We start from the raw sequence: 12,690 nt of genomic DNA, 5'->3' as shown, positions 1-12,690 counted from the left end.
TTGACTAGGCCACTCCAAAGTCTTAATTTTGTTCTTCGTTAGCCATTCAGAGGTGGACTTGCTGGTGTGTTTTGGATCATTATCCTGCTGCAGAACCCAAGTTCGCTTCAGCTTGAGGTCTCGAACAGATGGACGGACATTCTCCTTCAGGATTTGTTGGTAGACAGCAGAATTCATGGCTCCATTTATCACAGCAAGTCTTCCAGGCCCTGAAGCAGCAAAACAGCCCCAGACCATCACACTACCACCACCATATTTTACTGTTGGTATGATGTTCTTTTTCTGAAAAGCGGTGTTACTTTTACGCCAGATGTATTGGGACACACACCTTCCATAAAGTTCAACTTTTGTCTCGTCAGTCCACAAAGTATTCTCCCAAAAGTGTTGGGGATCAGCAAGATGTTTCCTGGCAAACATTAGACGTGCTTTAATATTTTTTTGGCTCAGCAGTGGTTTCCGTCTTGAAACTCTGCCATGTAGGCCATTTTTGCCCAGTGTCTTTCTTATGGTAGAGTCATGAACATTGACCTTAATTGATGCAAGCAAGGCCTGCAGTTCTTTTGATGTTGTTCTGGGGTCTTTTGTCACCTCTTGGATGAGTCGTCGCTGCACTCTTGGCGTCATTTTGGTTGGCCGGCCACTCCTGGGAAGGCTCATTACGGTGTCATGTATTCACCATTTGTGGATTATGGCTCTCACTGTGGTTCTCTTGAGTCTCAAAGCTTTAGAAATGGCTTTATAACCTTTTCCAGACTGATAGATCTCAATTGCTTTCTTTCTCATTTGTTCCTGAATTTCTTTGGTTTTCACCATGATGTCTTGCTTTTGAGGAGCTTCACTTTGTCAGGCAGGTCCTATTTAAGTGAATTCTTGATTGGGAACTGGTGTGGCAGTGATCAGGCCTGGGGGTGGCTAGAGAAATTGAACTCAGGTGTGATAAACCTTAGTTAAGTTATGTTTTAACTGGAGGGGCAAATACTTTTTCACACAGGGCCATGAAGGTTTGGATTTTTTTCTCCCTTTATAATACAAACCTTCATTTAAAAACTGCATTTTGTGTTTACTTGAGTTATCCTTGCCTTATATTAAAATTTGTTTGGTGATCTGAAACATTTAAGTGTGGCAAACATGCAAAAAAAGAAAAAAGCAGGAAGGGGGCAAATACTTTTTCACACCACTGTATATGTGTGTGTGTATATATTGTATATATATCACCAAATTTCATCTCAGCTCTTTTGTCTGGATTTTCTCTGGATGCCTTGTTCATATTATAACTATATGATTATTGCTGTAGATCCCACAGCAGGCCCTTCGGCATCTGACCAGAGTACTTGGTATCTGGATGAATCAACCCTCAGCGACAACATCAAAAAGACTCTACACAAGTTTTGCGGGCCCTCGCCCGTCGTCTTCAGGTACACTCTACTGGTCTCACGTCACGGTCCTGAACACATTTCTTAAAGGGCCAGTGTGAAGCATTTCAGAGGATATATTAGCAGAAATGGAAGATAATATACACGACTATGTTTTCGTTAGTGTATAGTCCCACCCCTTCCTGTCTCCCCCCATGAGACAATGGTGAGAGACAAATACATTTTTGATCCTTTTATATTAATTGATGTTTGTCAATTTAAAAGTTAATTTTATACGTTGTATAACTATAGAAGTACTGTAGTAGCTGAAGAGTGTGTTTGGGACCATCTCCTATGACACACTACACGGTATAAAACCATTATATTATTATTAATCAATTATCATGAGATAGCATCAGGCTGGTATCATGGAGTCTGCATTTCCAGGAATTGAGGGAAAGCGTTTTCCTTCAGATACAGTTTGTGTAGTGTAGTTGATTCTCACTATACGGCTGTCTTCCTTGAACCAGTGCCCTGTGTGTTCTCCACAGTGACGTTAACTCCATGTACCTGTCATCCACGGAGCCGCCAGCTGCCGCTGAGTGGGCGTGTCTGCTGCGCCCTCTGAGGGGCCGAGAGCCAGAAGGCATCTGGAACCTCCTGTCCATCGTCAGGGAGATGTTCAAGAGACGAGACAGCAACGCTGCACCGCTGCTGGAGATACTCACTGAACAGTGCCTCACCTATGAACAGGTAAGTCTGTCACATTTACATTTAGGGCATTGAGGGCTTTTGTCAACTTACAGTAAGTACATTTGTCGAAAGAAAGAAACCACAACATATAATTGCCGATATATTAAGTGCTAAAAGTAAAAACAAGTGTTCGGTCCTCGTCTGAGAAAAGTAGTGGCTGTTCAGCAAGTATACCTTAAGAACAACAGTGCTGTGATCAAAGTGCTATAGGTACGGAAGGTCTAATTTTTTTTTAAGTGCGTCATGCTTTTTTTAAGTGCGTCATGCAGATTCGAGGTAAAGTCTGAACAAGTGAGTCTTGAGCCTTTTTCGGAAGATGGCAAGTGACTCTGCTGTCCTGACATTGGTCGGGAGTTCGTTCCACCACTGAGGCGCCAGAACAGAGAAGAGTCGCGACTTTGCTGAGCGACGTTTGTTTGATTTTCTGCAATGGTGTTACCAGCCGGCCAGCTGAAGTAGAGGAGTGAAGTGCTCATGTCGGGGCGTGTGGTTGACCAGTGTTTGAAGGTAGATGGGTGCCGTTCCATTGATGGCCTTGAAGGCCAGTGCCATCATCTTGAATTGGATGTGTGCTGCAACAGGGAGCCAGTGGAGGTCACGGAGGAGGGGGGTCACATGGGAGAATTTGGGTAGATTGAAGACAAGGCATGCTGGAGAATTCTGGATACGCCTCAATGGTTTAGTCGGCAAGGCTGGGAGTCCAGCCAGGAGAGAGTTGCAGCAGGGTCATTCCGTGTCATTTCATCAAATGCCTCCCACCTGACCATCTTAGAATGTCCTGAAAAAATTTGAGTACAAAGACACACTTGTTAATAGGACAAATCCAAAATATTAGGTCTCTACTGTCAACAGTTTTCTCATGAAACATCATTGAATGAAGGGTAGTTTAGACGGTTTTTGGCATCATACTCTGAAAAGCCATTTTTAAACGGCATTATCTGGAAAACTATCTCACCTGTGGCCTTCAAAATTTCTACAGTGTATATCTGTTACTAATAGCCTCCAGACATGAAATATCAGGGGTGTAGCTCAATGATAACCTAGTATGGCAGGTACTTAAAATGAGGCTTGTTGAAATAAAGTAGTACATTTGAAGAGTGGCTGAGCTCCCATTTTTACAGATAAAAGACTTCTATCACTTCTGCCTCTATCTCTGGTGTTAGCTTAAACATTCTACAAAATATGGTCTCTCTTAGATTATTAGTTTCACAGATATTAAGGCTCAAAAATGGAAGTTAACACATCTTTGCCCAACTTCAGAGTCATATTCCAAAAAACTGACAACACGTATCAGGTCCAAACATACTTTTTTTGAAAGATCATATTCTTTTTAAAATCATATTATAAAATCAGGAGGGTGTTTTGCCTCATTTTGTCGCAGTGATTTTTTAAAGATCCTGATATTGGTGGGGTTTTGTGGCTGGTTTTGGTACTGCATGTCCTAATAGCCTACCAGTAAACATCACAGGAGGGCAATTCAAATGTGTTTTTTACCATTTACCAAAGACTTACATGTGCCTAAATGCTACTGATAAATTAAGCCTTACGAAAACATTCAAATGTAGCACAGTTGTAGTTACAGAGGCAATAAGTCCTTGAATGTGAGTTAAACATGCTGAAAGCAGCTTTTAATGTCTTAAACCATGAACAAAAATAGCATAATATTGAAGACTGTACATTTTGTCATACTTTAAGTATATAAATACCACAACCAAATCAAATAATAATCTTAATTTGAGCATAAGATTTTACATTACAGTACAAAAGTCTCCAAAGTTTGATATTGAATAACAGTTTGTCTCTATGCTCACTGTGAGGGATCACACATTTTTCATCTTTTAGATCCAATTCCTTTGTCACATTCATTAATTTGGCAGTCAGTTTAGAAATTGTCTAATGTACATCTCTGCTCTGTTGTGCTCATCTTTTTTGATGGCATACATGCGCCCAGTTTCTGTAGAGGGAACGTCAAATCTTGCAATTCTATGCTGCAGTGGAACATTGCACATCTTCTCTTCTTGGCCAGTAGAAACTCTTGGCAGGGCCATGTGGGTGCATGAACTGAACCAGTACATCTTCATCTTGATCTGAAACATCTCTGATACTTCCTATCCACCATTTCTGATCATAACTCACATATTGTCTCATAGTCAGCATAGAGACAAACTGTTATTCAATATCAAACTTTGGAGACTTTTGTACTGTAATGTAAAATCTTATGCTCAAATTAAGATTATTATTTGATTAAGTTGTGTAATTTATATACTTAAAGTATGACAAAATGTACAGTCTTCAATATTATGCTATATTTGTTCATAAGACATTAAAAGCTGCTTTCAGCATGTTCAACTCACATTCAAGGACTTATTGCCTCTGTAACTACAACTGTGCTACATTTTAATGTTTTCGTAAGGCCAAATTTATCAGTAGCATTTAGTCACATGTAAGTCTTTGGTAAATGGTAAAAAACACATTTGAATTGCCCTGCTGTGATGTTTACTTGTAGGATAATAAGACATGCAGTACCAAAAACGGCCACAAAAACCCCACCAATATCAGGATTTTAAAAAATCACTGCGACAAATTGAGGCAAAACACCCTCCCAATTTTTAAATATGATTTTAACAAGAATATGATCTTTCAAAAAACGTAAGTTTGGACCTGATACGTGTTGTCAGTTTTTTGGAATATGACTCTGAAGTTGGGCAAAGATGTGTTTACTTCCATTTTTGAGCCTTAATATCTGTGAAACTAATAATCTAAGAGAAACCATATTTTGTAGAATGTTTAAGCTAACACCAGAGATAGAGGCAGAAGTGATAGAAGTCTTTTATCTGTAAAAATGGGAGCTCAGCCACTCTTCAAATGTACTACTTTATTTCAAAAAGCCTAATTTTAAGTACCTATCATACTAGGTTATCATTGAGCTACATCCCTGATATTAAATGTCTGGAGGCTATTAGTAACAGATATACTCTGTACAAATTTTGAAGGCCACAGGTGAGATAGTTTTCCAGATATTGCTGTTTAAAAATGGCTTTTCAGAGCATGATGCCAAAAACCGTCTAAACTACCCTTCATTCAATTATGTTTCATGAGAAAACTATTGACAGTAGAGACCTAATATTTTGGATTTGTCCTAGTAACAAGTGTGTCTTTGTACTTGAATTTTTTCAGGACATTCTGAGATGGTCAGGTGGGAAGATTTTCAGAAATTTTATGAAATGACACGGAATGACCCAGCAGTCAAGGCGGGAAATGACCAGTGCTTGGACCAGGAGTTGCGTTGCTTCCTTTGTGAGGAAAGATTGGATCCTGCGGATGTTGAAGAGGGAAAATCTGCAGGATCGGCCATAGCAGTAATGTTGGGGGTGCAGGATAGTTGGTCATCGAGGATTACGCCCAGGTTCCTCACAGTTGATGACGGTGATGTCCTCGACAGTGACCGACAGGTCCATGCGAGGGCAGTCTTTCCCTGGGATGAAGAGGAGTTCAGTTTTATTCAGGTTAAGCTTGAGGTGATGCGCAGTTGTCCAAACAGAGATGTCTGCCAGACATTCCAAGATGCGAGTTGCAATGTGGGTGTCGGTTGTTGGGGGAAAAGAGAGGAATAGCTGGGTGTCATCTGCATAACAATGGTAGGAGAATCCATGTGATGTGATTACAGAGCCTAGTGATCAGGTGTATAATGAGAACAGAAGTGGTCCTAGTACTGAGCTTTGAGGGACACCTGTGTCCAGAGAACAGGGTTTGGACATAGAGCCATTCCATGTGACCTGAAAGGTGCGATTTGTCAGGTATGATGTGAACCAGGTTAGAGCAGAGTCAGTGATGCCAAATTCAGCCAGGATGGAGAGGAGGTGGTTGACTGTGTCAAATGCAGTAGATAGGTCGAGGAGAATGAGAACGGAGGAGTGGAATGAGGCTCTGGTGTCTTGCAGGGACTCAGTCACTGTAAGGAGAGCCGTCTCAGTGGAGTGAGCAGTCCTGAATCCTGATTGTTTAGGGTCAAGGAGGTTGTTCTGGGAGAGATAAGATGGCAGTTGGTTGTAGGCGGCACGTTCCAGGGTTTTAGAGAGGAATGAAAGAAGAGATACAGGTCTGTAGTTTCGGATGTCAGCAGCGTCTAGGGTGTTTTTTTTTAGGTGTGGCTTCACTGTATCTGTCTTGAAAGCCGCTGGAATGACACCTGAGGTGAGGGAGGAGTTGATCAGGGTGGTGAGGAATGGCAAGATGTCATGTGAGATGTCTTGGAGAGGAGAGGAGGGAAGAGTGTGTGAGGTCAAATGTGGAGAAGAAGTCAATGAATTCAGATGAGTGCAGCTTTCCCGGGTGGATGTTGAAGTCACAGAGGACGACGAGTGGTGTGCCATGATCAGGGGAGCGGCTTATGAGGGCATCCATCTCATCTAAAAAGTCACGGAGAGGATCGGGTGGGCGATAGATCACTATGATTTAGAGCTTGAAAGGAAGGGTGACAGAGATGGCGTGGAATTCAAGTGCAGATCGGGGTAGGTGGTGCAGGGGAAGGACCTGGTAGGACCACCTGGGTGAGATAAGGAGTCCAGTTCCTCCTCCTCGCCCTGTTCGTCTTGGGGAGTGTGAAAACAAGTAGGCAGTTGAGAGGGCAGCTGGAGTGGCAGTGTTTTCTGGGGTGATCCATGGGCCAGGAAGTGGAGAGTCTGCAGGGAGGCATACGCTGAAATAGTGTCCGCTTTCTTGAATGCAGACTGGCAGTTCCATAGCCCCCCTAGTACTTCAAGTTCCGTACCGGTGGAGAATGGTGGGTAGCAGAGATTAGATGGGTTACAGCCTTGACCGATGGGTCTCTGGGGAAGTCTTCTCCGGTTTGATGTCCTGACTGGGATAGGACACATGGCTGCGATGGGTGGTGGTTGAGTTGTTATGACTTCCTCGATGGACTCCCACAGATAGAATCCCTTGTCTTTGTTCGACAGTCTTCATTCGTCTTCACTTGTCCTGACGCTGCAGCTGATGCTGTAGTGACAAGCTCTTAAAGCTATGGTCTACGATTTGAAAGGTTTGAAAAAAGCACACCCCCCCACACACACCCCTCCACTCTGTGCTCCTTAATCCCTCCCCTCCGAGCTTGTATAGTCCTCCCCTCGGAGCCTCCCACAAAGCACACCCCCTACAGGCTAACGTCTCTGCCGAACAAATAAACAATACTGCAGAGTAGGGTTGCACGGTATACAGGTACTAATTTGGTACCGGGGTACTGAGGCATTTAAAACGGCACTATATTGCATTTGGACGGGGCCGGTACTTGCAGCGCTGCCGGCAGCGCCCGCAACAGCGCGGCGAACTCGCCGCGTGACGTCACTGCGTTGTAACTACAGCTGAGAGGACGAGGAGCGAGCCGCAGCTTTGGGAGATAAAAAGAAAAAACAAGCAAGCCGGAGGAAACAGCTAGCAAGTTAGCGAGCAGCGTGGACTGGAGCAACAAACGGAGCAGGAGGAAATCTTGGAGAGAGAGACGTTGGAGGGGGAGAGAGAGAGAGAGAGGAGGGGGGGGGAGCACGGAGAGGAGAATGGCTGCTGCAACCGTCACCACGCCGCAACTTGTGGACAAACCAGCGCCGCGAAGTCCGATATGCAGTACTTTAGCTTAAAAACAAATGCGCAAAGCGAGGCAGTTAACGCCGATGCACCACTGTGTAAACGGTGTTTAAAAACATGCATGGCTAACAGCGGAAACACCTCTGACTTAGCCAAACACTTAAAGGAACAAGCACCCAGACCTGTACACTGAGCTCAGGGAACGACAGGTCATTTACTCAGGAAAAAAAGCCACATTCAGTGATTAAAGCAAGCGCCACCCCCCTTCACTCTTAACAAAAGTAGCTCTGGAAGAAAAAAATAGAGCTGGTTTATTTATATTATTATATTTTATATTATATTATTGTATTTATATTTTCACATTTTTAAAATTGTGTGCATTATTTAGAAAAGCTTGTCTTTGTGGTATTTTATTTTATTTACTGATAAATATGTTATTGTTCTAAGATTTTCTATTAAAATAAAGTCAGTAATGCCGTTTTTTGCGTTCACTTTTTATTTGAAAAAGTATCGAAAAGTACCGAAACACATGTTGGTACCGGTACCAAAATGTTGGTATCGTGACAACACTACTGCAGAGACAGAAATAGTCTCAACACTGTCTAATAACACAAAAACAAACTAACGGCAGCTTTCACAGTCCTAAGCCAGCATCGGCATGAAACTTATCTGTGTGACAGCATCCACAATAAAGATGAAAGATTAACTGTTCCAGGGCTCTCAAGTTTTTAACTTAGTTCAGAGTGAGATTTTGGCTGACCGTGCAATGCCTTCGCGTTGCGGCGAGTTTAGAGAGACTGGGCGCCGCCTCCTGCAAGCTCTCGAAAATCTTTTAAACTCATTGTTGTCGATCTAAAATAAAGACAGATTCAGCAACTGCATAGCTTATTTCTTGCATAAAATGTTTTCAGAAACACATTTCGGTGAACTATTTGCGTAAAATAAGAGAACGTTTTTTTAATGATCCCGGTAATTTGTCTGCGTGAGAAATACTAGATGTAGCGTGTGAGCGTGTGAACAGGTTGAAATGCGTGAGACGTGAGAGCCCTGCTGTTCAACAGAAACTCTGCTGTATCAGCATTGCTCTTCAGAGCCATATCTTTGCGGACCTTTCGCCACCCTTCAAATGATGACCCGACGTTTATCTCTGCTTTGTCTGTCTTTTCTGTGACAGACTCTCTTTCTTTCAGCCTTTGCCAGTGGGGCAAGCTCTGCTTTCCCTCCATACCTGAACTGCTTGGGGCAACAAGCGTCTTGTCCGCTCGTTAGAGTTCTCAACGGGCCTGAAAATTACAGCCCGACCCGACCCGGCCCGCGGGTTTTTAAACCCGAACCCGACGCAGCCCGACACACCAGCATGAATTGTCGGCCCGAACCCGACCCGAACCCGACCCGAACCCGACCCCCCGCGCGCCTGCATTGTTTTCCTCATACACTTGTTATCACGATCAGACAGACAGCAGACGTGAATTCAAATGAAACTTTATTTTAAATTAAAAGATTTAACACAAACAACCGAAACTTTAAATAGCCTAAATAAATATGCCGTAAATAAATATTAAATTAAATCTTCACACAATAGCTATAGGCGTGAGTGCGTCACGCAGCGTCGTCAGGTGTGCGTCTGCCCCATGAAGCAGGCAGCCAGATTGACCAAACGTGAACAGCGATGATTCACAGCAAACAATATATAATTTACAACCTACAATTTTTTTTATTTTTTATTTTTTAATGAAATGTGTTTTATAAAAAAAGGAAGCCCGAGGCCCGACCCGACCCGGCTCATTTGCGTATTTTTTCGGCCCGGACCCGGCCCGAAACTTCGGGTCCCGTCGGGTTTGTCGGGCTGGGCCGACCCGTTGAGAACTCTACCGCTCGTAGTTTCAAATGTGGAAGTGAGTCGGGACGAGGCGTGAGCAGGAGCAGGAGAGTGAGCAAGGATTGGATCGGAAAATGTATCCAATAGTAGCCATGTGGACCGGATGGCTACTACTGAATCAATTTTGGCTCAATTGACAAATCTTTCAAATCGTAGACCAGAGCTTTAAGTGCTTGGTTTACCTCATGCAGGTTTAGCCCCTCCCTCCAATCAAGTCTATTCACTACAGCTGAGATGGCTGAAACTAGATAATTGCCCACTCAGTATGAACTAGTGTTGTCACGATACCAACATTTTGGTACCGGTACCGGTACCAACATGTGTTTCGGTACTTTTCGATACTTTTCAATACTTTTTCAAATAAAAAGTGAACGCAAAAAACGGCATTACTGACTTTATTTTAATAGAAAATCTTAGAACAATATATTATTTATATATTTATCAGTAAATAAAATAAAATACCACAAAGACAAGCTTTTCTAATGCACACAATTTTAAAAATGTGAAAATATAAATACAATAATATAATATAAAATATATATTATTATATATATATATATATAATATAAATAAACCAGCTCTATTTTTTTCTTCCAGGGGCGCTTGCTTTAATCACTGAATGTGGCTTTTTTTCCTGAGTAAATGACCTGTCGTTCCCTGAGCTCAGTGTACAGGTCTGGGTGCTTGTTCCTTTAAGTGTTTGGCTAAGTCGGAGGTGTTTCTGCCGTTAGCCATGCATGTTTTTAAACACCGTTTACACAGTGGTGCATCGGCGTTAACTGCCTCGCCTTGCGCATTTGTTTTTAAGCTAAAGTACTGCATATCAGACTTCGCGGCGCTGGTTTGTCCACAAGTTGCGGCGTGGTGACGGTTGCAGCAGCCATTCTCCTCTCCGTGCTCCCCCTCCTCTCTCTCTCTCTCTCTCTCTCTCTCTCTCTCTCTCTCTCTCTCTCTCTCTCTCCCCCTCCCCCTCCAACGTCTCTCTCTCCAAGATTTCCTCCTGCTCCGTTTGTTGCTCCAGTCCACGCTGCTCGCTAACTTGCTAGCTGTTTCCTCCGGCTTGCTTGTTTTTTCTTTTTATCTCCCAAAGCTGCGGCTCGCTCCTCGTCCTCTCAGCTGTAGTTACAACGCAGTGACGTCACGTGGCGAGTTCACCGCGCTGTTGCGGACGCTGCCGGCACTGGTCCCGTCCGAATGCAATATAGTACCGCTTTAAATGCCTCAGTACCCCGGTACCAAATTAGTACCGGTATACCGTGCAACCCTAGTATGAACAGCTTCACAAGAATTTAAAGACAAATATTACATCTAGCTCTACTCACAGAATGCCTAAACCCAGTATCTACAATAAGTTTCTGACTTACCAACAAGATAAAATGCAGCTTCCTTTCTTTCTTCAGACAAAATGTAGTTGCTCACCTATGAACAGGTAAGTCCATCACATGACGCACGCTCCAGCTGCTGACAGGAAACCACTGCATGGATTCAAAAGCACATACATACAAACTGTTCCTGTAGACGTGGGAGAGGATGTGACCCACCCAATGAACATTTAGAATTGTAATACATGTTGCAATCTGCGTTGGGATATTAACAAGGGCGATAGTTCCATTTTACTTGTGGGCTGCACAGTTCAGGTTTCTTTTGTAATGGTTCATGGATGGCCCGGACTCGGCCTGGCTCAGTTGCGAATCAGCTTCTTTAGGTAGGATCCCCTTGCGAAATTTATTATATATCTCTCCTGGCAGAGCTGCAGTACTGGTAAAAGACAATGTACTTTTAAAGAATATGTTGAATGTTTGGCGTAAGGTCAGAAAATTGGAAGGGTACATTAATTGCTTCTCTTTGTTAACTCATATTCATGAAAACCCTGACTTTCAACCTGGACTTCAGGCTGGCCTCGCTGACTAGAGGCATAAAGGTATTAAAGTTGTTGGGGACATGATTCAGGGAGGCTCAATCCTCACATTCCAACAAGTGAAAAACAAATATGGTGTCACCAATAATGATTTCATTAAATATCTACAAGTTAAAAATTGTATTCGGTGTAATTTGAAAGACTTCTCTGGAGGACTGGCTAGTTCTCCTATAGAATCCTTATTGGTAAATAATATGCAAATTAAATCTTTCACTAAGAAGGTTTATAAGATCCTCTGTAATCTTAATGTGGATAATTCTGGTAAAGTAAGAGCCAGATGGGAATCTGAGCTGGGTGCAATAGAGTCCGAGGACTGGGATGACCTGTGCAGCCAGCCCTCCAAAGTTCTGGTGTCTAACTCAGCCTGGGAGAGGCAATTCAAGATTCTACATAGGCTCTATATCACTCCTGAAGCCAGACATAGAATGAATCCATCTCTGTCAGAGCTGTGTACTAAATGTCAATCTGCTGTTGGTTCATTTATTCATTGTCTGTGGAGCTGTCCTCATGTCCACCAGTTTTGGATTATAATTCTGCAACAGTTTAATGTCATTTTCAAGCGACACCTACATCTGGGTGCAAGGACTTGCTTGTTGGGACTAAAGGATGAAATACCTGCTGACTTTCGTGACAGAGACCTTTTGCACATTTTGCTGCACTGTGCCCGGAAATGTATCATGACCTTATGGATCACCGATAGAGCTCCCACTCTCAATCAGTGGCAACAAACTGTGACGAGCATCATCCCATTTGAAGCTTTCTCTTCAGCACTGAAGGGTAAACCCTTTTTATTTTATGGGACCTGGGATCCATTTCTGGACTACATGGGTGCCACTGCATCTCGTAGGATGAGGTCAGGGCTTATAAACATGGCCTGGAAAAAGGGCGTAGGGCTATAGTCCGATATGTCGAACTGCTGTAGGGGTTATGCTGTCCTCCTTGGTCTCCCTGAACTCTCAAGTGTGATTGTTACTATTATTTTTGTCTTTTACCCTTTTTGTCTTTACTTTTCATTCTTTCTTATTTCTGTGTCAGGTTTTATTGTCTGTAGTTTATGTACTTTGGTAGTGTTGCTGTTTTTGTGTTGTTTGTGGCAGACCTGCTTTGCAAAAGAAAAAGTTCAATAAAAATATGTTTGAAAAAAAAAAAACAAGGGCGATAGTAAAAGCCAATAAAATAAAATCGTGACCCAGTGGTCCTCCATGCCC

At 42.9% G+C, this 12,690-nt stretch overlaps 1 protein-coding gene across 4 annotated transcripts in view; it reads left to right on the top strand.

The window, feature by feature from the left end:
• The window catches only part of zswim8 (zinc finger, SWIM-type containing 8), a 71,713-nt gene that overhangs the window by 36,650 nt on the left and 22,373 nt on the right, over window positions 1-12,690 (top strand). For all 4 annotated transcript variants that reach the window (XM_084021591.1, XM_084021589.1, XM_084021590.1 and 1 more), the window contains exons 7-8: window positions 1,295-1,415; window positions 1,904-2,105. In XM_084021591.1, coding sequence (XP_083877717.1) covers window positions 1,295-1,415; window positions 1,904-2,105 — 323 coding nt within the window. The remainder of the gene's footprint in view (window positions 1-1,294; window positions 1,416-1,903; window positions 2,106-12,690) is intronic.

This window comes from Eutrigla gurnardus, assembly GCF_963514095.1.
Source record: "Eutrigla gurnardus genome assembly, chromosome: 11".
Taxonomy (NCBI): domain Eukaryota; kingdom Metazoa; phylum Chordata; class Actinopteri; order Perciformes; family Triglidae; genus Eutrigla; species Eutrigla gurnardus.
Note: the sequence above shows the minus strand (reverse complement) of the source record. Positions and strands in the feature narration are given on the sequence as shown.